This window comes from Pezoporus wallicus, unplaced genomic scaffold, assembly GCF_028554395.1.
Source record: "Pezoporus wallicus isolate ANWC-B61680 ecotype Strahan unplaced genomic scaffold, APGP_CSIRO_Pwel_v1 contig_14383, whole genome shotgun sequence".
NCBI classification, from domain to species: domain Eukaryota; kingdom Metazoa; phylum Chordata; class Aves; order Psittaciformes; family Psittacidae; genus Pezoporus; species Pezoporus wallicus.
In genome coordinates this window covers 5,512-29,633 of record NW_026635896.1, presented here as the reverse complement: position 1 = coordinate 29,633, position 24,122 = coordinate 5,512, and the positions used below count along the sequence as shown (strand labels likewise).

At 57.8% G+C, this 24,122-nt stretch overlaps 2 protein-coding genes across 5 annotated transcripts; one reads left to right on the top strand and one right to left on the bottom strand.

The window, feature by feature from the left end:
• Positions 1-315: 315 nt before the first annotated feature.
• Positions 316-12,882, bottom strand: ECE1 (endothelin converting enzyme 1). 3 transcript variants are annotated; one of them, XM_057398565.1, is made up of 18 exons: positions 12,726-12,882; positions 9,485-9,571; positions 8,446-8,587; positions 7,662-7,874; positions 6,203-6,327; positions 5,448-5,660; positions 5,165-5,356; positions 4,523-4,665; positions 4,328-4,442; positions 4,008-4,118; positions 3,666-3,764; positions 3,473-3,550; positions 2,994-3,097; positions 2,696-2,806; positions 2,500-2,567; positions 2,231-2,421; positions 2,055-2,150; positions 316-1,810 (listed from the first exon to the last, which is right to left on the bottom strand). In XM_057398565.1, exons 1-18 carry the CDS (start codon positions 12,726-12,728, stop codon positions 1,634-1,636), a joined length of 2,268 nt encoding a protein of 755 aa, XP_057254548.1. In that variant the 5' UTR covers positions 12,729-12,882; the 3' UTR covers positions 316-1,633. The 3 variants fall into 3 exon arrangements, with proteins under 3 accessions (XP_057254548.1, XP_057254550.1, XP_057254549.1); XM_057398567.1 differs by lacking the exon at positions 12,726-12,882 and adding an exon at positions 10,050-10,068; XM_057398566.1 differs by lacking the exon at positions 12,726-12,882 and adding an exon at positions 9,659-9,902.
• A 1,145-nt stretch (positions 12,883-14,027) lies between these two features.
• On the top strand, positions 14,028-23,255 carry ALPL (alkaline phosphatase, biomineralization associated). 2 transcript variants are annotated; one of them, XM_057398546.1, is made up of 12 exons: positions 14,028-14,151; positions 15,416-15,492; positions 15,573-15,692; positions 17,090-17,205; positions 18,748-18,922; positions 18,997-19,172; positions 20,804-20,947; positions 21,096-21,165; positions 21,860-21,994; positions 22,487-22,678; positions 22,767-22,886; positions 22,987-23,255. In XM_057398546.1, exons 2-12 carry the CDS (start codon positions 15,435-15,437, stop codon positions 23,235-23,237), a joined length of 1,557 nt encoding a protein of 518 aa, XP_057254529.1. In that variant the 5' UTR covers positions 14,028-14,151; positions 15,416-15,434; the 3' UTR covers positions 23,238-23,255. The 2 variants fall into 2 exon arrangements, with proteins under 2 accessions (XP_057254529.1, XP_057254530.1); XM_057398547.1 differs by having other exon boundaries at positions 14,047-14,145; positions 15,303-15,492.
• Positions 23,256-24,122: the final 867 nt, after the last annotated feature.

The window sequence follows — 24,122 nt, the reverse complement described above, 5'->3', positions numbered from 1 at the left end:
GGCCAGCCAAAAATTCACCCAGGAGGAAGGAAAAAGCATCCAGGAAAGACCTCCCTGCTGGAAGATGCGTGGGGCCGTGCCATAGAAGTGGGAAGCAAACAACCACCCTCAGTAAGAGTGAAGGTTTTGGGCACAAAAGCTTCACTTCAGCCTCCAAGAGAAGCAGCAGACAGAAGCTCAGGCTGGGAAAAGCCTCCTGGGCTCGGTTTTGGCAGCATGGGATGGTCCCCGTGGTGTGGACAGGGATTAAAATGCAGAAAAAGGGATGCAAACCTCCTGCTATCAGAAATAAAACAAGTCATGAGCAGCTCCAGCCCAAGTAAAAAGTATTTATTATTTCAATAATGATAAGCCCCACATGTAGGGTGAAAAAATAGTTACAAAAAAATTCCCCCCGTCCTTCCTTTTACATATAAATATTAAAAATCCCTCTACAGCTTTGCAAGAAGGTGCCCCACGAGACAACACGCAGCACCTGAGCTACTGTCAGTGGTTTCCTCTTAAAACTGCAAAAAGAACATTACAAATAACCCTTACAAAAGCCCCTTGCCCCCATCCCAGTGCCAAACCGGCCATGGAAGGACGGAGGTTTGGGGCCAAGGGGTGATTTTGGGGTTTGCAGTTTCCCAGTATAGAGGCTGGGCACAGCAGAGCACAAAGGAGCAGCAGGAACCACCTGCACTTGTCTGGGGAAGCTTTTGGGGCAGGAACTCACGGCTGAGCTCACTTCAGAGGGGACAGGAGGGCGCTCCGGGTGCTTCACCCACAGTCACCACCTCGGTGACACCTTTGGCACGCCAGCTTGTCCCTCTGAAATGAAAGCTAATCCCAGGAGCTGCAGCAGAGCCTCTGCCCTGCAGCATCCTCCAGCCCTGTCCCCAGTGTCCCCATCAGCATCGTTCAAGGACAGTCCCTCCCAGAGAAACCAAGATCCAGGGCTGGGTAGTTGCATCCACAGCCCCATCCAGCTTCACCAGCAGAGAGCCTGTCCCCAGTCACTGTCACCACAGGGTGCTGCACCTCCAGCTGCACTGAGTAAAAAAGAATTAATAAATATACTCATCTTTTACTTAAAAAAGAAAACAAACAAACAAACAAAAACAACAAAAAAAGGCTTTTAAATGCATTTTCCCTGAAATTTTCCAGTGTATTCCACAAGGCATGAAAAAAATAGAGATATTTGCCCCTCCCCCAAAAAATATATCTTAAAATATTTTCCATCCTCATGTGCGCATCTTTGGAGAGAGGAAGGTCCATCGGGTGCATTCAGACACACAGCCAAACCTGCCGGCGCCATGGGATCCCTTTATCACCTCCGGAAATGAGGAATTTGCTGGGATGCTGGGTCAGGCTGGAGCACTATACAGGGTAGTGCCCATGGACACGTGCCTGGACACATGGCCCAGTCATGGTGGGGAAGAAGAGACCCTCAAGTGGAAGTCATTCCACAATCGAGCGAGGGGATGAAGGAGTTTCACAGTGAATGAAGCTCGGATGATCCCGGGAATGTGGGCGCTGCTCCGGCTGAGAGCTGGGCAGTTCCTTGCATGGAGAAGTGGTTTGTGCCTCTCAAAAGGACCTGGGAAATTCAGCCATCAGATGAAGCAGCCGGTTCCCTCCAGGCACTCGCCCATCACCAGACTTCACATTTCTTGGAGGGATTCATGGGGGAGCCAAGGGGGCAGCTGAAATGCTCCGCAAATTCCTGGGAGTTGGAGACGGTGCCGATGACCCGGAATCGCGAGGGGCTGTGGGGGTCAGTGATGAGCCCCTCGTGTGAGCTCTCCGGCGTGCGAACCGAGCACCACACCTGCAAATGAGGGCAAGAGGCACCAGTGCCAGTGTCTGCATCCATAGGGCCCTGCTTGGTGCCAGACTGGACCTCCCCGATTCCATGACGGACACCAGGAAGATGGAGCTCCAGCTTTGTCTCACCCTAATCTGGCTCAGCATCTCGGGTTTTGCCATCACATCCTCCCATCATGATCTGGACAAGCTTCCATTCCCCACAGACCTATGTGTCCACCCCTCCTGCCCACCACCAAGTGACCTACCTGTGCGAAGCCAACGAAGAAGAGCTGGTTGTTGGTGAGGCCAAGCGTTGGGAGGGTTTCCTCATCCCCATTCTTTTTCAGCCAGTTTTGATATGCCTGGAGGACAGCAGGCTCAGAGGACATCACCAATCCCACCACACCATGCCCCACACACCTCCTCAGCCCCACAGCCCTACCCTGTAGGCAGCCTTTAGGCCCCCGTTGTCAGCGATGTTCTCCCCAAGGGTTTGCTTGCCGTTGACAGCCTCTCCATTGATGGTGTAGTTGCCATACTGCTCCACCATGCATGCTGTCTGACGCTTGAAGGCCTCCACTGAGGAGTTCTTCCACCAGGGACGCAGGTTGCCATCCTTGTCGTATTCCCGGCCTGCCAAAACCACAACAGATCCTTCATCACCTCACTGGCCACCCCTCCTGCAGCCCATCTGCCTGGCCCTGGCCGTACCTTGATCATCAAAGGCATGTGTCAACTCATGGCCCACCACCACACCGATCCCACCGAAATTCAGCGACCTGCAAGGAGGCGATGCTGAGGTTTAGAGAGCAGCTGCTGCTTCCCACAGCCTTGAAATTGAGCCTCAAATGTTGGAACCAGAGGATATTTGGGAATCCTGCCCTCCCTGGTTTCCATAGGCTCTTACTTGGGAGATGCACGTGTGTAAAAAGGGGCCTGGAGGATGCCAGCAGGGAAGACAATCTCATTCTTGGTGGGAGAGTAGTACGCATTGACCGTTGGTGGTGTCATGCTCCACCTGTAGAGACACGGACAACGTGGCTGCATAAACCCATCACTGATGTTTGCTCCAACACCATCCACTTACCGTAATTCAAAGCCATCAGCCCAAACTTAACTCCCCCAAACCAACACAGGCTGGTGGACACCAAATCCTAGTGCTATTCCCTGCTGGGCACAATAGGGAAGCGGAGCAGAGGACTTACTGGTCCCGGTTCGGTGGTTTTCGGAGCTGGTCAGCAGTGACCCTGGCTGAGAAGTTGTAAAACTGCATGACGTTCTCAAAGTAGAGGTCAGATACAGCCTCGTACTGCAAGAGAGCAGGGCATGAGTAGTGTGTGGTGACCACCCAGCCCCGCTCCTCCCTCCATGGTCATGTCTGAGCCTTCAGAGCCAGCTGAGTTACAGCCGCTCTTGTTTCTCCTCCTCTCCCACATCTGGAGTCTCAAGAGGACAGTGAATCACCATTACGGAAACCAGCTCCTCCTCTTCCCAGGCAGGGATCCCGAGAGCCCCAGCCACCCCAGGGCTGGGGCACAGCTCTCCAGGAAGCCCCCCCGAGAAGGGCCAAGGGCATCAGTGAGACCCTTCAGGATGAAACCTAGGCCTGCAGTGATGGGCACATCCTGCAGGTTCTAGTGGAGTGGGGAACAGGAGACCCAAGGGGCATATCCGACCAACTCACATCATTAAAGACTTTATCCAGCTCCTTGGGGTCCATGATGAACTTGGGGTAGCCAATCATGTTGTAGATGGCATCTGCCTGGTGGGGTGACAAGGACCAAAGTGCTTTTGGTGCCAGGGGTGGAAGGACAGACTCGCCCAGCTCCACCATCCTCCATCACCACCCTCTTCTGCAACTGCTGCCCACGCCTCACCTTCTCTTTGGCTGATTTCCTTGTCTCTTCATCCATCCACTGCAGGGTCTCCAGACTCTCCTCGAAGGCTGTTTTAATCTCTGCAATCATTTCCTCTGCCTGGACAAAACAAGGCAGCAGTGTTGGTCCAGAGCTGGCCTCCCACCTCAGAGAGGTCAAGGACCCTTCGCACCGGTGGGGAGGAAGAGGCTGGGAGGCCGAGATGGAATGTGGACCAATGAAACCCCAGCAAATGCAGATGTACAGTGAACAAATTAAGGTGGACAGAGAAACAGCATCTGCCCCAGTGGTTCCACCATCGTGGTGGCTTTCCTGGCACTGGGACCCACATGGGGGACGTACCACTTGCTTGCTGTCCTCGGCAAAGGTGGCCTTGACGAACATGGCCCCCAGGGCGAAGCCCAGGTTGTTGTCCGTGTCACTGATGCAGAACTTCCAGCGCGGGAGGCAGGTCTGCATGGGACAGAGGTGAGCATCAGTGGTGGCACAGCCAAAGCCCCTCACCTTCCCACCCCCTTGCCCTGCCAAGAGGTGAGGTCCACATGCCTGTGCTGGAGCTGCCCCACACCTCTATCTTTTGAATACAACATGACAAGGGCTTGGTTTACAAAGCTGTCACCATTTTAATGGTGATGTGGGAGCACTGGGGGCTCCACACTCACCTTCTTCGTCCCATACATCACTTCCATGAATTTTTCCTCAGCATCCTGGAAGCGCTGGTCGAGGAAGGGGCTGGTTTTCCGCACCAGGTTCCAGATCATGTAGTTGTTGAGGAGACTGCAGCAAGAGGTGGTGAGTGAGCACTGGGATGTTCCTGCCCACCCTGCGCGCTCTCCATGCGGGCTGGGGGCTCTCACCATTTATCTGTGGCCAGGATGAGGTCAGAGACCTGCTCCAGGTACTCCTTGGCATAGACCACGACAGGCTCAGACTCATTGAGCTCCACAGGGTAGAACACCGTGCTGAGGAAGGGCATCCAGTCCACTGCTGGTGCCAGCTCCTGCAAAAGCCATGGCACTGCTATGGACCCAAAACCCATCAAAGCAGGGTGGCAACTCCTTTCCGAGCTGGAGACGGTTGCATCAGCCCCAATTAGAGGGATTCAGCTGAATTTGAAGAGGCCAGTTCCCATAGCAGCAGCAGCCTCAAAAGGTCAGAGAGGAGTAAACAATTTCCTTCCACAAAGGAAAAGAAAGTGGGGCAGGTGTCAGAGATGTTGTCACAACCCATTAGGGCCCCTCTGGGGATGTGGGGAGGTGACCGGGCTGGTGTCCATAGGCAGCAGTGCCACAGAAGGATGGCCACCAGCCGCAGGGGTGGTCCGGAGGCTGTAGGAACAGGTCAGGGTGGGATTCCCCAAGGAGGACATGGGCCAAGCCATTGCATAAGAGCCTCCCAGGCTGTGTCAGGCTTCCTCAGAGGAGCTGCGTCGCCTGCCCCCATCCCCTCCACTTCCCAAACCACGGTGGAGCAGGGATGCTCACCAACTCCACCCCTACCTTTAGGTCTCCAGCTGTCATTTTATGGTAGATGACCTCTTCATCGCGGTGCTTCTCCTGCGGGATGGTGATGTTGGCCAACGCTGTCTCAAAGTCCAAGATCTGCTGCATCTGCTGCCGAGTTGACTCCTCATCAGTGCCTCCCAGGAACATCCCCAGCTGCACCATGTAGTTCAGGTACCCAGCAAGCACCTACACCGTAGGACAGGGGGGGATCAGCATGGTGGGTGCCACTCACCCATGGCACCTCCCCTCAAATCCACTTTTCCTCCACCAACCTTACCTTCTCATTCTCTGTCTTGTTGAGGTAGTAATCCCGTGATGGCAGGCCCAACCCAGACTGATCCACCTGGATCACGTTGCTGTTGGAGTTTTTGGAGTCGGCGCTGACGTAGACGGAGAAGAAGGGTGAGGTGCGGTAATGCGCCGTCACCTCCCGCAGCGTCGCATTGAAGTTGTCACCGGCCCATGGACCTGTGATGTTCCAGCCACCCAGCTGGGGAGAGACAGCAAAAGGATTTTGGGTAAGGAAAAACCACTTTGAATTTCTCCGATATCCACCTAATACCTGTCCTGGGGGAAAACATCTCTCAATGGGGCTCAAAAGCCCAGGAGTGGCACGAGCTGTCTATAAATCTATGCCTGTAGATATTAGGCAGGATCTTAAGAAGAAGCTCTTCCCTGTGAGGGTGCTGAGGCGCTGGCACAGGGTGCCCAGAGAAGCTGTGGCTGCCCCATCCCTGGCAGTGTTCAAGGCCAGGTTGGACACAGGGGCTTGGAGCAAGCTGCTCTAGTGGAAGGGGTCCCCTGCCCGTGGCAGGGGTTGGAACTGGATGAGCTTTAAGGTCCCTTCCAACCCCAACCAGTCTGGGATTCTATGATAAATCCCTGCCTCTCTCTGCCTGCCTCCTCTGGGGGATGCTCTTCCCTCGGAAGCACCCAGAATGGGGTCTGGAGTGTGCTGGGACTGCCCACAAATGAGCTTTTCCCCCCCTTGTGCAGAGGGGAGACAGCTTTTCCCCAAGGAAGGGTCTGAACCTTTTCGATGAGCTCCATGAGCGGGCTGGCGCGCAGCTCCTCGATCTTGCTCTCGTTCATGCAGGCTTGGTAGTAACGCTGTGCCTTGCGCTCCGCCTCGCTCGACACATTGGCCGTGGTGTTTTCTGCAGGAGGTACCCGGGGGGGAGCTCACAGGAGGTCCCCAGGGATGGGCATCCAGCCCCCCCATGGGCACAGAGCCCCCACTTTCCCACCAGAGAAATATTCAGCCCCATTTGGGCAAAACCAAACTGAGGTTTGCCCTGGCGGTCCCCTCTGTGCCTCCAAAAGCTTCCCATGGCCCCCAGCCCCTTCCTGGCCTCCTGCCCACATCTCCTTTCCCACCCGCAGCGACTGCTCTGGCTCCTTGGAGCAGGAAGATAAAGAAAGGGAAAACAAAAAAGCACTTTTCCAGCAGCTCTGATGTTCCCACCATCTCCCAGCCCCCCTGCGCTGCCCTTGCCCCTGTTCCAGTGCTCCCCAGCCTGATATTATTTATTCCTGCAGGCAGGAACAATAAAGCCATTTTTCTCCTCCTCCTCCAAACCCAACCTTTTATCCCTACCCACCCCCCCCAAATTTCTGCCTCCCCAGAGGTTTGGTTTTTATTATCTGATGTTCCTCATGACACAGCTTGCACCTTTGGCTTCCCAGCTGTGTGGGTTTATTAACTAAAGGTCCCTCAGCTCCAAGGAATTCAAGGAAATGCCGAGCGCGACCACTTGGCTGGAGGCCTGGTCCCTTCTCCCAGTAAAACCAGCACCAGATTTCTGCAGGAAGAGCTGGGATGAAGCCGTTCCCGCACTCCCCCCCCCCCCCTTCTCCCAAAAGACAACACTCTTCCCAAACCTTCTCTTTCCAGATAACCAGCCCCAGCATGGTGGAAAGTGCTGATAAGGAGCCAGTTGTTTGCTCAAAGCTTGAACAAACCGTCCCCGCCGGTCGCCTGGATAAGCCACCCTGCTTTGGTGCTCGCACGCAGAGGCTGAGCCTGGGATCCTCCCTCTGCTGAGGGAGCTTCGGTCCCAAAAACTGGCCAGATTGGCAGCCAGCCCCCCCCCTCAAAAGCCACTCACAAGGCTGGAAGATGGAGCAGGGAGAACAAAAAACCATATCCTTGGGGTGATATTGGGATGTTACATCCTCTGGAAGCAGTCTGGGGTGCAAATCCTGAATTTCAGAGCTCCTGGGAACACCACCACAGGTTTGCAGAACCAGGGCCAGAACCCTTCCCATACTCGGCACCAAAGAGCTGCAACATCATGATCACAAATCCCAGGGGCAGCCAGGAGAGCAAACACAGCCAGGATCTGCTTCCCAATGTCCTTGCAGCACATGCGTCACTGGTTTGACACTGGGATTTAAGTCCAACCTGACATCCCCACGGGCATGTTTTTGGCATCCCCAGACCTAATGGGGCTCCTTAACACCGCAGGTCCCACCGCTCCCATGTACTCACCCAGCAGATGCTTCATGACGGCCTGGTTGTGCTCCCAGAGGTTGTTGAAGGTGCCCCAGCGCGAGTGGCCATCGGGGAGGGGGTTGGCCTTGATCCAGCCCCCACAGGCATAGCTGAAGAAGTCCTCGCAGGGATTCACGGCCTGGTCCAGCGAGCTGAGGATGGAGCTGGTGACGGAGATGCAAGCTTCTGACAGGCACACGGCCGGCGTCCCTGCGGGTGGGAATGATGGTTCAGCTCCTCCATCGTGGTATGATGGCCTTCACCAGGGAGCATCATGCCCCATGATGAAGGCCAGGTTGGATGGGGCTTGGAGCAACCTGCTCTAGTGGAAGGTGTCCCTGACCGTGGCAGGGGGTTGGAACTGGATGAGTTTTAAGGTGCCTTCCAATCCAAACCAGTCTGGGATTCTATAGAAGATGTGGGCAAACATCCCATCTGGTGCCCAATCATCCTGCCCTGTACCGTAACATTCCACTCCAGGACGATACAGACCAGCATCCTGTCCCATGCTAGGCATCCTGCCTGCTCATCCCATTCCATGGCAAGGGATGCAGGTAAGAACCCCATTCTCTCCCTACGCATTCTGCCCAGTGCCCAAACATCCCACCCTGGGATGAAGGATTCAGGCAAGCACCCCATCCTGTGCTCAAGCATCACACTCCACGATAAAGGATGCAGGGGAGCATCCCATCCTACACCCGAGCATCCCATCCCAGGGAACCCCCCCCAGCATCCCACCCTGCTCAAGGGGGTAGGATCCCTGCACGGTGCGAGGACTTACGGGCTCTGTACTGGAAGATGAGACCCAGCAGACACGCCACCAGCACGGCCCCCAGCACCCCCACCAGCACCACGAGCTGCTTCTCGGCGCGCGTCCGCTCAGCCCAGCACCCTGGGGCGCTCCTCGAGCCGCGGAAGTTCACCTGGGGGAAGAGCAACGTCCTTTCCCCACCGCTGGAAAACCCCACCGACACATCCCACATTCTGCTTCCTACAGCCCACGGCACGAGCTTGGCTCCTGGCGAAGGATCCGGCGCGGTTCGGCCTGGGAAAGGCGGCAGCTGCCTTCCAGAAACTGGCCAGGAAGGGCGGCACAATGGCAGGAAAGGGAGCGGGGTGAGCGTTTCGGGAGGCTCACCTGCTACCCTGTGCCACCCCGAACCCCTCCTTGAGCACGGCCGTAACCCCCCGGGCGTCCCTGTCCCTGCTGCCGGCCCTGGGACAGGGTGGGGGCTGCGGCGGCGGCGGGAAATGCCTTAACAGGATACTCCCACTCGGCCGAAAAACATCCCCAGGAAACATCCCGATGCGCCGGCGAGCGGAGACGGCCCCGTTGGGAAAGTACAAACACAGCAGAGCGCTGGTTTGGGGACAGAAAGCACCATTCCAGGCACAGAACGATGGGGCTGGCAGTGGGGCCAGCACCAAGAGCATCGCTCCAGTGCCAGAGCTGGCACGCTGGCTGCAGTGGGGTTTTTTTCTTGCCACCCTCAGCCCTTTTTAAGCTGCTTTTCTGCTACCTGGGGAGGAATTAACCTAATCCCTTTTGGATGGGGACAAAGCTCCCACTGCCACCATAATTGCTCAGCCTGGACATGCTGGGGAGGGGGTTGGATGGCAGAAAAACTGGGTGCTGGGGCACTGCGAACATTACCCACAGGCTCTGGGTGCCAGCGGGAGCCAACATGGCTCTGCCCAGACCGGACTTTGCCCCACAGAAAGGCTGGTCCCAGGCGGAAAACCCTTCAGCAACCCCCTTTGCTGCTTACCAGGACCTAAAATCCTCCCTTTTAACCCTAAAAACACACATAGAGCCCTACCTGGAAGCCGTTGGGGTACCCATCACCATCACCAGTGGAGTCCAGGGGGTCTTCATCGTCCAACGTCGCCCGCTTGTAGGTCGACATCTGCACAGGGGATTGACAAACAGAGGTGTTCGGTGGCTCGGGGTTGAGGAAGAGGAGGAAGAAGGAGAGTAAGGAAGGAATATGCACCCTCTAAAGCCGCCTTCTCCTTGAGGGAGCTAAATCCCGACCGGCTCCGGGGTAGTGAAGCACTCAACAAACGCTGGAGGAAGGTTATGGAAAGCAATGAGGGCTGGAGCCAAAGACTGAGCAAAGCCCGAACCCGCCTCACGTTCCCCCGGGGCCGGGTTGTGCAACCTCCCGTTCAGCCTGGAATAAAGCCGGTTCCTCCTCCACCAGCCCCGCAGCCGGGTGAGGGACCCCAGGGCCAGGGAGCCCCAGGACCTGGGAAGGGCTGGGAATGGAGGAAAATGGCTTTTCACCCCAAAACTACCATCTCGCTCGTGCTCCACACCCTGTGAATGGTGCGCACCCCGAAACACCCCATTAGGTCCCTATGAGAACCCAGAGGCGACAGCACCTTGAATTGAGGCTGCCGACGGGCTCCCTCCCTGCTCCTTGTCCCCAGGGCATTATCTTGTGCTGGTGCCTGGCTCTTATCTCATCTCCAAGCAGAAAAACAAGGGGAAACCTCAGGGGTTGGCAGCCGGCCCTTATCATGCTGCTGTTTCCTTCCCCCCTGGCACAGCCCTGTCACCCAGCCAGGGAAAACAACCCTCTGCCTGCCACCGAGGGCGGGAAGCACCCCAAAACCCACCCCAACCCCTGCTACTGATGGGCCGAGTGGCACTGGTCACGTCCCTTCACCCCCAGTGCAGTGCCTGGTTGGGGTTTGCACCCATCTGGATGTCCCCATCCTGCTGCCATCGTCCCCAAAGGGACACTGAGGTGATCTGAACCCAGCACTGCATGCCTCAGCATGCAATGAAAGCCCCAGTCCTCAGCCCTGTTTCCACTACCGGCCTTCCCAAACCTCCTCTCATGCAGTTAACACCGAATCCCATCCTAACCCCTGGATCCCAAATCACAACCTGGGGTTTCAGCAGGCACAAAACCCACCTGGCGAAGGGAAAGGGTTAAAAGAAAAAAGCAGTTTCTCTCCTTGCTTGACCAAAAAGCTCTGTTTCCAGCCCCAAAATCCCCCCCTGGTGCCCTGGAACCAGGAGACGAAAACCCTTTCACTGCAAGATGCTATCGCTGCTGAACCCGGGGCTTCAATGATGTATTTTTTCCATGCCCTTTCACTTTTTCCCCTTATTTTCACACTTTGCACATGGCTGGAACTGCTCTGGACACAAATCCCTGCTCATTTGGGGGGGGGGGAGGGGGGGGTGTCCAGGAAGCCCCCCCCTCAGCTCCAACAGCACCAAACTCCTGGAGTCCCAGCTTTCTGGCCAAAGCTTTCACTCTGCTTCCTGAGGAAATGAAGTTTTTCCAGCGATCCCCCCCCCCCCATGAGCCTGCAAAGAGCAGGGAAAAGGGAAAGATGGAGAAAAAAACCCACGTTTTTCCTTTCACTAGGGATGTGCCGGTTCAACCCTATATTAGACATCAGAGAATCCAAGCTAAGCTTGAACACCCCCGGGGGGGGGGGGGGGCACCGGGATCAACCCCCAGCATCCTTAATATGGGGGAAATTGGGTCTGGGAGGTATTTTTAGCACCCATACCCCCCCCCCCCCCCCAACACACACATCATTGGAGACATCGGAGCAATGCGGCACCCATGGGTGCTCCCCAGCTTGTAACACGGGAGCACCGTTTTTTGGGTCAAAACAGGGTGCGTTTTGGTTCCCCCCCCCCCAGCTTTATTTGCTTAAATCCCAGTAAAGGTTATAAATAAAGCTTTAAGGGGGTTGGGGGCATTCCAAGGTGCGGGGGGGGGCACCCACACTTTAACCCCCATCCAAGGGATTTTCATTCACTTTGTAAGTTATAAAAGTCCTCACGGGGCCTGAAACCCCTCGTTTTTCCCCCAAACCACCCCTTGGCCTCCTAAACAATGAGCCCCACGTGCTCCGAGCCCGCAGGGCCCCAGCACTGTTACCGGGGGGGGGGGGGGGCACCCACCGTGCGGCTCCCCCCCCCCTCGCTCCCCGCACCGGAGCCCCTCACCCGGCACCGGGGCGCCCCGAGCCGCCTGCGCTCGGCTGCGTTCGGCTGCGCTCGGCTCCCGCTCGGGCGCCATTTCGGAGCGGCCACCTCGGCTCCGGCCGCGATGGCGCTTCCCCGCCTGCCCCGGCGCCCCGAGCCCCCCCAGTCACCCCCGTACCCCCAAAGCTCCCCCCCCTCCCCCCAGCCGAGCAGCACCCATCCCTGACCTCTTCCCCCCCCCCTCCCAGCACCCATGGGTGCCAACGCCACGGCCTGAAGTGGGCACCCATTGAGTCTCAGGCTTCTAATTAGGATGCCCAGGGGGTTATTAGCAACACCTGGTGTTAATTAGGGGGGATGGTGTTAATTGGGGGGGCGGGCACCCAGTTTGGATGGGGGGGAGGTCCTGATTGTGGGTAAGGAAAAAAAGCTTAAAAAGGGTGGAAAAGGGTTAAAGTTTGCAAAATAAATATAAGGGGGGGGGGGGGGGAAGAGCTCAATCTGGGGTTGTTTGCAAACACCCCCCCCTTTGCAGCCCCCCCAAAAGTGGGTGCTGCTGAAGGGGGCACCCCTTTCTATGCAGGGGGAACCCCTGTGGTTTGGGTCAAGGGCTGGATGCTGGGGGGGTGGCTTGAAGGGGGTACCCCCCTTGGGGTCCCCATTCAGGGAACCCACAAAGGAAACCAGGCTGGGGAGGGAGGCTCTTGGTGGGCACCCAGGGGTGCGATGGGGGTGCAGGGGGGAGTCTTTGGGGTGCAGTGAGGGTCTCTGGGGGTGCTATGGAAGATCCTATGGGGGTGCTTCGGGGTGCAATGGGTGACCCTTTTGGGGTCCCTCAGAGTGGAATGGGGGTCTTTTGGGGTGCAATGAGAGATCCCATGCGTTGCATGGGGGGTCCCATGGGGATCATCTGCGTGAACTGCGGGGATCCCATGGGAGTCCCTCGGGGTGCAATAGGGGTCCCCATGGGTGCGCATGTCCTTCCCTTAGTGGGGTGCATGGGGGTCCCTTGGCGTGGAACGCAGCATCCCATGGGGGACGCATCCCCCCCAGCTCCCCAGCCCCGATGAGTCCCGGGGGGGGGGGGTCCCCCGCTCACTCACCATGGTGACACCCCGCTCCCTCCGTCCCGGCCCCCGCTGGGGCGAGCCCGAGCCCGGCGCCGCTCGTTACGCTGCGGCCTACGAGAGGGTGACGGCGGGTGACGAGCGAGGATGTACCTGGGGTGGGAAAACCAATGGGGCCGGGAGGGACGGGCTTCCCCGCGCGCCTCCGTTAACTCTTTCGGGGGGCCCCAGACCCCATTTTAGGGGTGCCCATGGGCTCTCCCCCGTCCCCGTCCCTTCGGGCTGCTGGAAGCATCGCCCCGATGAAGCAGCGCCGCTTGTGCAAAGGGATGCGGGGCGTGCAAGGGGGCAACGCTGCGGGCGCCGTGCGAGCGTTTAGCGCGAGCATCCGGTTGTGCAAGCACACGAGTGTGCAAATGTGCTCCTCGGGCTGCAGCTTCCCCCCCTCCCACCCCGTGTTTAACAGCCCCTCAAAGGGGCTCGGGGTCCGAGCCCGATGCGTTTGCACACGCAGCAAGGAGCGCCGCAGGTTGTGTCTCTCCCAACGAGGCTTTTAATGAGCACACAAACACCCCCACAGCCCATTGCGATGTGGGGGGGGGGGGACCGGGGATGGGGGGCACACACACACACACGCACAGTGCCACCGCCTCGCCCCATCGCTGGGCTGAGCACCGACACACTCATCTCACCCATGGGGCCGCGAATCGCTTCGCTGGGCTGGGCAGGGAAAGCACTTGGAAGGGGGGGGGCAAAGGGTCGGGGAGAGGGGTTGCTTGAGGGATGATGGGGGGGGGGGTCTGCAGGGACCTTCGCCCATCCTCGTGGCGTCGGGGCGGCGCTGGCACCCCCCCGAAAAGCTTTCTCGGAGCGGGTTTGTGTGCCGAGACCGCCACCTCCTGGGGACCCGCTCCCGGCTCCAGGGCACACGGAGCCCCGCAGACACCCCCCCGGCATGGGGAAACTGAGGCAGGGGAGGGCGAGCCCCCTCCAGCAGTGCCTGGTTTGTTGTAGGACCTACAGTAAAGCCGTGCCCGGCCTCAGCCTGCGGTGGGAAACTGAGGCGGGGGGGACCCCCCCCCCTCCCCCATCATCCCTCCTTCCCAAACCACGCTCGCGTCGCTGTCCCGTTTTGGGTGAAAATAGTGCCAAATCCGGCAAAACACCCCCCCACGTGTGCACCCCCTGCGTGGATGGGGGGGATGCTCAGCACCCACAGCCAGGCTTGGGGGCACCCCAGTCCTCCCAGTATAACCCGGCAGAGGGCACCAGTACTCCCAGTTTGTTGCCTGCCCCCCCCCCCGCCCCGCTCCCCGTGCTGGCTGCAGGGGGAGGGAGGAGGAAGGGGAGGAGGAGGAGGAGGCGAAGGCCGGTGCGGGGGATTTAAGGGCTCGCTGCGCCCCCGGCCCGGCTCCTCCCGCCGCCCCGCAGGAACGTGGTGCCGGCACCCGAGTTTGTGCGGGTACGTGGGGGGGATCCCCCCCCCGGGGAGGGGGGACCCTGTGGGGCTGGGGGATCGGGCCGGGGGGTGCGATGGGGACATGGATATGGGATGGGGACACGGGGGTGCAACAGGGAGAGGGGGGGTGCAGTGGGGACACGGGGGAGCAATGGGAACATGAGCAGGGGATGGGGACATGGGGGTGCAACAGAGACACGAGGGTGCGATGGGGACATGGATATGGGATGAGGACATGGGGGTGCAACGGGGACATAGGGGTGCAACAGGAACATGAGGGTGCAATGGGGACATGGGGGTGCAACAGGGACATAGGTGTGCAACAGGGAGATGAGTGGACACAGGGGCATGGGGCTGGGATGGGGACATGGATATGGGAATGGGGACATGGGGGTGCAACAGGGCGATTGGGGGTGCAATGGGGACATAGGGGTGCAAGAGGGACATGAGTGTGCACAGGGACATGGGGGTGGGATGGGCACATGGACGTGGGAATGGGGCCATGGAGGTGCAACAGGGAGATGGGGGGTGCGATGGGGACATGGGGGAGCAATGGGGCATGGACATGGGATGGAGACATGGTGGTGCAAAGGGGACATGGAGGTGTAATAGGGTCATGGACATGGGTGTGCAACAGGGACAGGGTGTGTGGTGGGGACACGGGGGTGCAACAGGGACATGGGGGTGTGATGGAGACATGGAAATGGGATGGGGATATGGGTGTGCGATGGGGACAAGTGTGCAATGGGGACACTGGTGTGCAATGGGGTCAGACATGCAACAGGGACACAGGCACGTGATGGGGATGGGGATGTGCGATGGGGATACAGGCTGGGGATGGGGACAGGGGTGTGTGTGCAATGGGGACACAGAGATGCGCTGGGGGCATGGACATGCAATAGGGACATGGGTGTGCGGTGGGGACATGGGCATGGGACAGGGACACAGGCACAGGATGGATGGGGACATGGGATTGGGATGCGGGCACAGGATGGGGGTGCAGGATGGGACACACCGTGTGGTGGGGACTCTTAACGTGCAATGGGGACCCTGCTGCAGGGCACGCACATAGGGGTCTGTGCCATAGCCCCCCACCCATGGACAGCCATGGGGCTGGTGGCACGTCCCCAGGGGGTCACAGCAGTGACAATCAGTGACGGCGCGGAGAAGGACTTTTCCCTCTGTCCTTGCTCGGCTGAGCCCGGGGGCAAAGGTCTCGGTGGGGAAACTGAGGCACGGGCTGCGTGCAGCTCTCTCTGCTCTGCAGCCCCGCTCAGCACCGCAGGATGAAGCTTCTCCTCCTCCTCCTCCTCACCCAGCTCTGCTCGGCATCGCTGGTCCCCGGTAGGTGAGGTTTGGGGGGGGGGGGCAGCACCCCAAAGGTGGGCGCTATTGGGTGCGATGGAGCCTGGGATCTCCCGCAGAGATTGAGAAGGACCCCGAGTACTGGCGGGAGCAGGCACAGGAGACCCTGCAACAGGCGCTGCGGCTCCAGCGCCTCAACCAGAACGTGGCCAAGAACCTCATCCTCTTCCTGGGTGACGGTGAGACCAGAGCACCCATGGGGCAGGGGGGGAAGGGGAGAGAGGAGCTGGGGCTGCAATGATATGGGTGCAGTGAAGTGGGTGCAATAAAGAGGGTTCTATGGTAAAGTGCAATAAAGTGGGTGCAATGAACTGGGTAACTTGGGTGCTGGGGTAAACTGGGTTTGCAGTAAGTTGGGTGCTGAGATAAACTGGGCTTGCAGTGAGTTGGGTGCTGGGGTAAACTGGGTTTGCAGTGAGCTGGGTGCTGGGATAAGCTGGATTTGCAATAAATTGGGTGCTGGGATAAACTGGGCTCGCAATAAGTTGGGTGCCGGAATAAACTGGGCTTGCAGTGAGTTGAGTGCTGGGATAAACTGGGTTTGTAGTGAGTTGGGTGCTGGGACGAGCTGGGTTTGCAATACGTTGGGTGCTGGAGTAAACTGGGTTTGCAATAAACTGGGTGTTGGGACAAACTGGGTTTGCAATAAGTTGGGTGTTGGGATAAACTGGGTTTGCAATATGTTGGGTGCTGGAATAAACTGGTTTTGCAATAAACTGGGTGCTGGGATAAACTGGGCTTGCAGTGAGTCGGGTGTTGGGATAAACTGGGTTTGCAATACGTTGGGTGCTGGAATAAACTGGGTTTGCAGTGAGCTGGGTGCTGAGATAAACTGGGCTCGCAATAAGTTGGGTGCTGGAATAAACCGGGCTTGCAGTGAGTTGAGTGCTGGGACAAACTGGGTTTGCAATAAATTGGGTGCTGAGATAAACTGGGTTTGCAATAACTTGGGTGCTGGGATAAACTGGGTTTGCAATAAACTGGGTGCTGGGATAAACTGGGCTTGCAGTGAGTCAGGTGTTGCGATAAACTGGGTTTGCAATACGTTGGGTGCTGGAATAAACTGGGTTTGCAGTGAGCTGGGTGCTGGGATAAACTGGGCTCGCAATAAGTTGGGTGCTGGGGTAAACTGGGTTTGCAATAAACTGGCTGCTGGGATAAACTGGGTTTGCAATAAACTGGGTGCTGGGATAAACTGGGTTTGCAATAAGCTGGGTGCTGGGATAAACTGGGTTTGCAGTGAGCTGGGTGCTGGGTAAACTGGGCTTGCAGTGAGCTGGGTACTGGGTAAACTGGATTTGCAATAAATTGGGTGCTGAATAAACTGGGTTTGCAGTGAGCTGGGTGCTGGAATAAACTGGATTTGCAGTGAGCTGGGTGCTGGGATAAACCGGGCTCACAATAAGTTGGGTGCTGGGATGAACCGGGCTCTCAATAAATCACGTGCTGCGATAAACCACGCGCTACCATAAAGTGGGCTTGCAGTACCGTAAGCTGTGTGCAGTAAATGGGTGCTGGATGGCACCGGGTGGCACCGGAGGGGCTGAGCTGTCCCGTCCCTATCCCCATCCCGCAGGAATGGGGGTCTCCACCGTCACGGCCGCCCGCATCCTCAAGGGGCAGCTGCAGCATCGCAAGGGCGAGGAGAGCCTGCTGGAGATGGACAAGTTCCCATACGTGGCCTTGGCCAAAGTGAGTTTGGGGGGGCACACACACGTCACGCACCCCCCAAGGTCACGGGCGGGCGGCATCGACCTGGAGTGGGAATGAGGTCATGGGCGGCCGGAGGAGCTGGCGCTGGTGCCCGCGGCCGTGCCAGGGCTGTGCCTGGAACAGGGGGGGCAGGATGGGGACGTGGGAAGCCACAGGGCACGCACACACACACAGACATACACACACACATACACACACACACACACACACACACACACATGCACACACACACACACACACACACACACACATACACACGCACACACACACACACACACATACACACATGCACACACACACACACACACACACACACACACATACACACGCGCACACACACACATACACACACATACACACATGCACACATAAGCACACACGCACACACACCCATACACACCTACATGCACACACACACCTACACATACACACACATACACACCTACACGCACAGAAAACATACACACACACACCCCTACACACACCCCTACACACACACCCCTACACACACACACATACACACACATGCACACCTACATGCACACACGCCTACACACATGCACACACCCCTACACACACATGCACACCTACACGCACACACACCTACACACACGCGTGCACACACCTGCACACACACACACACCTACACACACATACACACACATACATACACACCCTACACACACGCACACATACACACACATGCACACGTACACCCACACCCGCACACATACACACACACATGCACACATACACACACACGCTCACACACACACGCACACATACATGCACACATACACACGCACACACACATGCTCACACACACGCACACATACATGCACACATACACGCACACACGCGCGCACACATACACACACACACACACACACATACACACACACACACACACACGCTCACACACGCACACACACAAACCCTGCTCCTGGGGTCATTTTGCACAAAAGGCTTTTTTTTTGGCTGATAATCATGAAATCCGGTCCCCCTCACCCTGCAGAGGATGCTCCTGGCGGTGGCTTCCCCTTCCCTGCCTCCAAATGGGCTGGAAAAGGGCTACGTGATGTGGTGAGGGGAGGTGTGCCACCACACTGGGGGAGCAATGGGGGGCAATGGGCACAACAGGGATGCACTGCGGGATGGGGGTCCAGTGCAGCCAAATGGCATGGGAAGGGGGGCTCCAGAGTGGGGATGATGATGTTAACGTCCTTCCCAACCCAAACCGTTCTATAATTCTATGATGATGAAGCCCCAAGGTTGGGAGGATGGTGATGGTGATGGTGATGGTGGTGATGTCCTTAAAACACTTCCAGGAACACATCCCTGGCAGTGTTCAAGGCCAGGTTGGACACAGGGGCTTGGAGCAAGCTGCTCTGGTGGAAGGGGTCCCTGCCCGTGGCAGGGGTTGGAGCTGGAGGAGCTTTAAGGTCCCTTCCAACCCAAACCATTCAATGACGATGATGATGGTGGTGCTGATGGTGGTTTCTTTATCTCCCCCCATCGCAGACCTACAACACCAACGCTCAGGTACCCGACAGCGCGGGCACAGCCACCGCCTACCTCTGCGGTGTCAAAGCCAACGAGGGCACAGTGGGTGTCAGCGCCGGCGTCACCCGCGACCGCTGCAACACCACCAAGGGCCAGGAGGTGACCTCCATCCTCCGCTGGGCCAAGGATGCAGGTGAGGGTCTGGGGGGGGGTAAAGGGTTGGGGTTTGGGGGTGTTGCCACCATCACCCCTGATCTCGTGGTGCAGGCAAGGCCGTGGGCATCGTCACCACCACGCGGGTGACCCACGCGACGCCCAGCGCTGCCTATGCCCACTCTGCCAACCGCGACTGGTACTCGGATGGGGAGATGCCCCCGGATGCGCTGGAGGGCGGCTGCAGGGACATCGCCCGGCAGCTGGTGGAGAACATCCCCGACATCGAGGTAGGGATGGGGATGGGGCCACCAGGGATGTGGGATGGGGCGGTCTGGAGCTGGGGTGTAAATGGGACCCTCAATGCATGAAGGGCTGAGACCCTCAGGAGGTGTTTGACAGGAACCACTGGTGGATGGAGAGCCAGGACAGAGGGGGTGCAAGGACAGGACCACCCAAGTAGAGGTGGGGCTGAGAACACCCATGGGTGCAGCGCCAGGATTGGGGCCAGGACCACCAATGGGTGCAGAGTTGGGACCCCCAGAAGATGCTGGGCTGAGACCACCAGGTGAAAAGCCAGAACCCCAGCAAATGCAGGACCAGGACCACCCATGGGTGCAGAACCAGAACCCTCAGCAAATGTGGGACCAGGACCACCCATGGGTGCAGAACCAGAACCCTCAGCAAATGTGGGACCAGGATCACCCATGGGTGCAGAACCAGAACCCTCAGCAAATGTGGGACCAGGATCACCCATGGGTGCAGAACCAGAACCCTCAGCAAATGTGGGACCAGGATCACCTATGGGTGCAGAGCCAGAGTCCCCAGTCAATATGGGACCAGAACAACCCATGGGTGAAAAGCCAGAAGCCCCAGTAGATACGGGACTAGGATGGGTGCAGAACCAGAACCTCCAGCAGATGTGGGACCAGGAAAACCCATGAATAGACAACCAGAGCCCCCAGTACATGTGAGACCAGGACCACCCATGGGTGAAAAGGCAGGATCCACAGCAGATGTAGGACTAGACCACCCATGGGTGCAGAACCAAAACCCTCAGCAGATGTGGGACCGGGACCACCCATGGCTGGGCTCAGCACCATTGGGTGTATATGTGACCAGACCCCATCAGACACAGGGCTGGGAGCATCAGCTCCCTCCATTCTCATCCTTCCCATGCCCCAAACCCTGCATCCCCTCCCGGTTCTGCCCAGACCCACATAGAAATGCAGCCTGTAAATAAATACTGTGTGTCCTTCAAACCAGCCCCAAAGCCAAACATCTCAGCCTGTTATTTCGCTCTTTAATAGCCTCTTCTCCTGTTTTTTTTTCCCTTTAATATAAATTTAACTCTGTCCCAGGCTGGAAATAATTATATAGTGGGGAAAAGGGTTTTTTTTTTTTTGTCCCTTTTTTTTTTGGCTTAATAACTTTGGCACTGGTGTTTTGCAGCTTTATAATTCACCTTCTGCGTGGAGAAAGGGGGGGATGAAAGAAAAGACCTAAAAATCTCTGCTCGGTTATAAATAACAGAGGCCAAATAAATCAGGCTCCAAAGCAAACAGTGGGAGCCGCGGGATGAGGCTCCATCCCAGAGGGTTCATGCGGGGATCCCACTGTGGAGCATCCCTCCCTCCCACTGATGGGGAAAGCAAAAACTCATGGAGAAGCCAAGCTTGCTGCTGGAGATGGGTATTTTTGGCCTGGTTTTAATTAATAGGAAGAGATTCCGGGTTATTTTGAGCAGGGTGAGATTCCTTGGGTGTTTGTTCCACATGATGCCAGGGTTTTCCTGGACATCCCACATCGCCTCCTTGGGGTTTTCTCCCATTAAACCCCAATTGGGGGGGGGGGGGGGGGGGGGGGAGATGAAAAATACTGAAAAATTACTTAAAAAATGCATTTTCCCCATCTTTTTTAGGTGATCCTGGGCGGGGGGAGGAAGTACATGTTCCCTAAAAATGCCAGCGATGTGGAATATCCCCATGAGGACAAGCACCGGGGCACCCGCCTGGACCGCAGGGACCTCGTCCAGGCGTGGTATGAGGCCAAGCCCCCTGGCAAGGTGACAGGGACATTGCTTGGGGGGGGGGGATACCCCACTGTGGCCCTACAAAGCCGTTTGGGGCATGGAATATTGTGGGGAGAGGGGGGATAGAGCAGCCCCGGGGCTGGCTGAGGGGATGGGGAGGTGACAACGTGCCTGTCCCCAGGTTGCCAAGTATGTGTGGCACCGGAGGGACCTGCTGGCGCTCAACCTCAGCCGTGTCGACTTCCTCCTGGGTGAGTCCTGGCACCCAAGGGTGCTCTGGCTTTAACTGGGTGCTGGGGGGAGGCACCCCTGGCCTGGCCTGTGGTGCTGGGGCAGCTGGACTGGCCAGCCAAGGATGCTGCTGCCTTCAAGGGATGCTGGTGCCCCCCAAGATGCTGGTACCCCAAAGGGATGCTTTTACCCCCAAGATGCTGGTACCCCAAAGGGATGCTTTTACGCCCGAGATGCTGGTACACCACCTTGAGATGCTGGTACCTGCTGAACACGTTGGTACCTTCCCCTGGGGATGCTGGTACCTGCTGAACATGTTGGTACCTTCCCCTGGGGATGCTGGTACCCCCTAAACATGTTGATACCTTCCCCTGGGGATGCTGGTACCCCCTAAACATGTTGGTACCTTCCCCTGGGGATGCTGGTACCCCAAAGGGATGCTGTTACGCCCCCAGGGATGCTGATACCCCTCCCTGTGGATGCAGGCTGGTTTTGGGAGCCCATGGCACAATTCCCCAGCCCGGGATGCAGGGTTCGGCTGGGCTGGAGGAAGGAAGGGCTGGGAGCATCCCCTGGCTCCTATCTAAGCATTGGGGATCCGGTAGCCTGAGCCAGGAGAAGCAGTCGGTGCTGCTGGATCTGTGTGTCCTGTCCCCTGCCTTTTTTTGTTTACTGGTGGGGAAAGGATGTGCCCAGCAGTGTCATTGTCCCCAGGCCTCTTTGAGCCGGGTGACATGGTGTACGAGCTGGACAGGAACAATGAGACGGATCCGTCCCTCACCGAGATGGTGGCTGTAGCCATCAGGATGCTCCAGAAAAACCCCCGAGGGTTCTTCCTCCTGGTTGAAGGTGGGACAGGGGGAATATGGGGATGCAAAGGGGAGTGGAGGGGATGTGGGGGTCAAAAGGAGGGTGATGGGGATGCAAAGAGATGGGGATAAAGGGGGATGCAAAGTGGGGGATAAAGTGGGAAATAAGAGGGGTGATGGAGGATAAAGGAAGAGGGGTAATATTCAGGGGGGATTAAAGGAAATGCAAAGGGGGAATAAAGGAGGCACAAAGAGGGACATAAACAGTGAGATAATGGGGACCATGGAGATGTCAAGGCGGGGATAAAGGGAGTGATGGGGGAATAAAGTGGGGAATAAAGGGACAGTGGAGGATGAAAAGGGGGAGATAAAAGGGGGGATGGGGGATGCAAAAGGCATGATAAGCAGGCAATGGGGGATGTCAAGGGGGGGATAAGGGGGTGATAGGGGGATACATAGGTGGGATAAAGGGGGTTATGAGGGCTGTCAAAGGGGGATGGAGGGCGATGCTGAGCCGTGCCGGGTACCGCAGGGGGCCGCATCGACCACGGGCACCACGAGGGGAAGGCAAAGCAGGCGCTGCACGAGGCGGTGGAGCTGGACCGGGCCATCGGGCTGGCCACTCGCCTCACGTCGGTGCAGGACACGCTCAGCGTGGTCACCGCCGACCACTCGCACGTCTTCACCTTCGGCGGCTACACCCCGCGAGGGAACCCCATCTTCGGTGAGTCCGTGGTGGGCACGGGGTGAGGAGACACCACAGGGACAACGCGGGGATGTCCCCATCGCGCTGATGGTGCCGCCACCGGCAGGTCTGGCTCCGATGCAGAGCGACGTGGACCGCAAACCGTTCACCTCCATCCTCTACGGCAACGGCCCCGGCTATAAGATAGTGGCAGGGGAGCGCGAAAACGTCTCCGCTGTGGATTTCGGTGAGTGGGTTTTGGGGCAAAACCCCCTGAAACCATAACAACCTGGGTAAATCAGTGCCTTTCACTGCTTATACTGATCTGGGGCTGTCTTTTACCCCAGCGCACGCTGACTACCAGGCGCAATCAGCCGTGCCCCTGCGCCAGGAGACCCACGGCGGGGAGGACGTGGCCGTCTTCGCCCGCGGCCCCATGGCCCATCTCCTGCACGGCGTCCACGAGCAGAACTACATCCCCCACGCCATGGCTTACGCCGCCTGCATCGGCTCCAACCGAGCCCACTGCAACGCTGCCGTCCGCCCCGGTGCCTCCGTGCTGCTGCCCTTCCTCGCTCTTCTCTTCCTCCTCTGCTAAAGTGCCTCTTGCAAAGCACCGAAGGGGTGTGTGTGCGAGGGGGGATTTATTTTTAATTCCTGCCTCCCTCCTCCCTTCTCTTTGGGTTTTTGTGGATGGCAGCGCCCGGGAAAGAGGAGAGCAAAAAAGAAAGACTCAGCGGAGCAAAAAAGCAGCCGCCGGCGGTTTCGTGCTGGGAGCTGCCTCTGTAAATACACGGTTCCTTCCCCTGTAATTAGCATCCTTGCCTGCCCTATCCCGATCCCACCGCGGGATTTGGGATGAGAGCCGGAGCCTCAGCGGATAAAACCCCCCTCTTTGAGCCAGACGCAGTGGGGCCGGGTCCCACATCGCTGCCCGGTGCCTTGGCTGAGGACTGAACCCAACTCCCCACGTGTGTGGCGACCCCGAAACCACACGAAGGTGGGAAAAAAGATTAACTCCCCGGGTTCATTTGTCCCCAAAAGTTGGGCTTTTTTTTTTTTTTGTGCCTTCTGCGTGATTGATTCCGCTTTAAAAGCCTTCGGTTTGAAACAATGCGCTGCCCCGGGAGGGATTTGGGGTGGGAACTGCAGGGAGAGGGGAGCAAAGGGGGAGTTAGGGGGTGGTTGGTACCCACTGAGAGGGGGAATGAGGCGGGGGGGAATTGAGGCTGAAGAGGGGGCTCTGGCTGTGCCAATGGTGCTCTGAGTGTGCAAGCGCTGAGCCTCAAGGGTGCTTTACTCGTGCAAACGCCGTTGTTCGCGTGCAAGGGATGCTCTGTAGGGGCAGATGCCACCGGGGGTGCATGTGCGGACGTGCACACGAGCAGCCCCCCTGCACACCCCCAGCTGCATCCTGCGTGTGCAGCACCCCTAAACTCCCCATAGAGTACCCCGAACCCCCCATGAGCACCCCCAAACCTCC

Bases quoted from the DNA above. Each gene is read 5' to 3' on its own strand.
- ECE1 (XM_057398565.1), bottom strand. The intron at 8,588-9,484 runs GTAGGGCTCTAT...CTCTTCCCCCAG, and splicing joins GGTACCCCAACGGCTTCCAG to GTGAACTTCCGCGGCTCGAG. The intron at 4,666-5,164 runs GTAGGGGTGGAG...TGGCTTTTGCAG, and splicing joins TGACAGCTGGAGACCTAAAG to GAGCTGGCACCAGCAGTGGA.
- ALPL (XM_057398546.1), top strand. From the start codon at position 15,435: ATGAAGCTTCTCCTCCTCCTCCTCCTCACCCAGCTCTGCTCGGCATCG. The intron at 18,923-18,996 runs GTGAGGGTCTGG...CTCGTGGTGCAG, and splicing joins CCGCTGGGCCAAGGATGCAG to GCAAGGCCGTGGGCATCGTC. The intron at 21,166-21,859 runs GTGAGTCCTGGC...CATTGTCCCCAG, and splicing joins CCGTGTCGACTTCCTCCTGG to GCCTCTTTGAGCCGGGTGAC.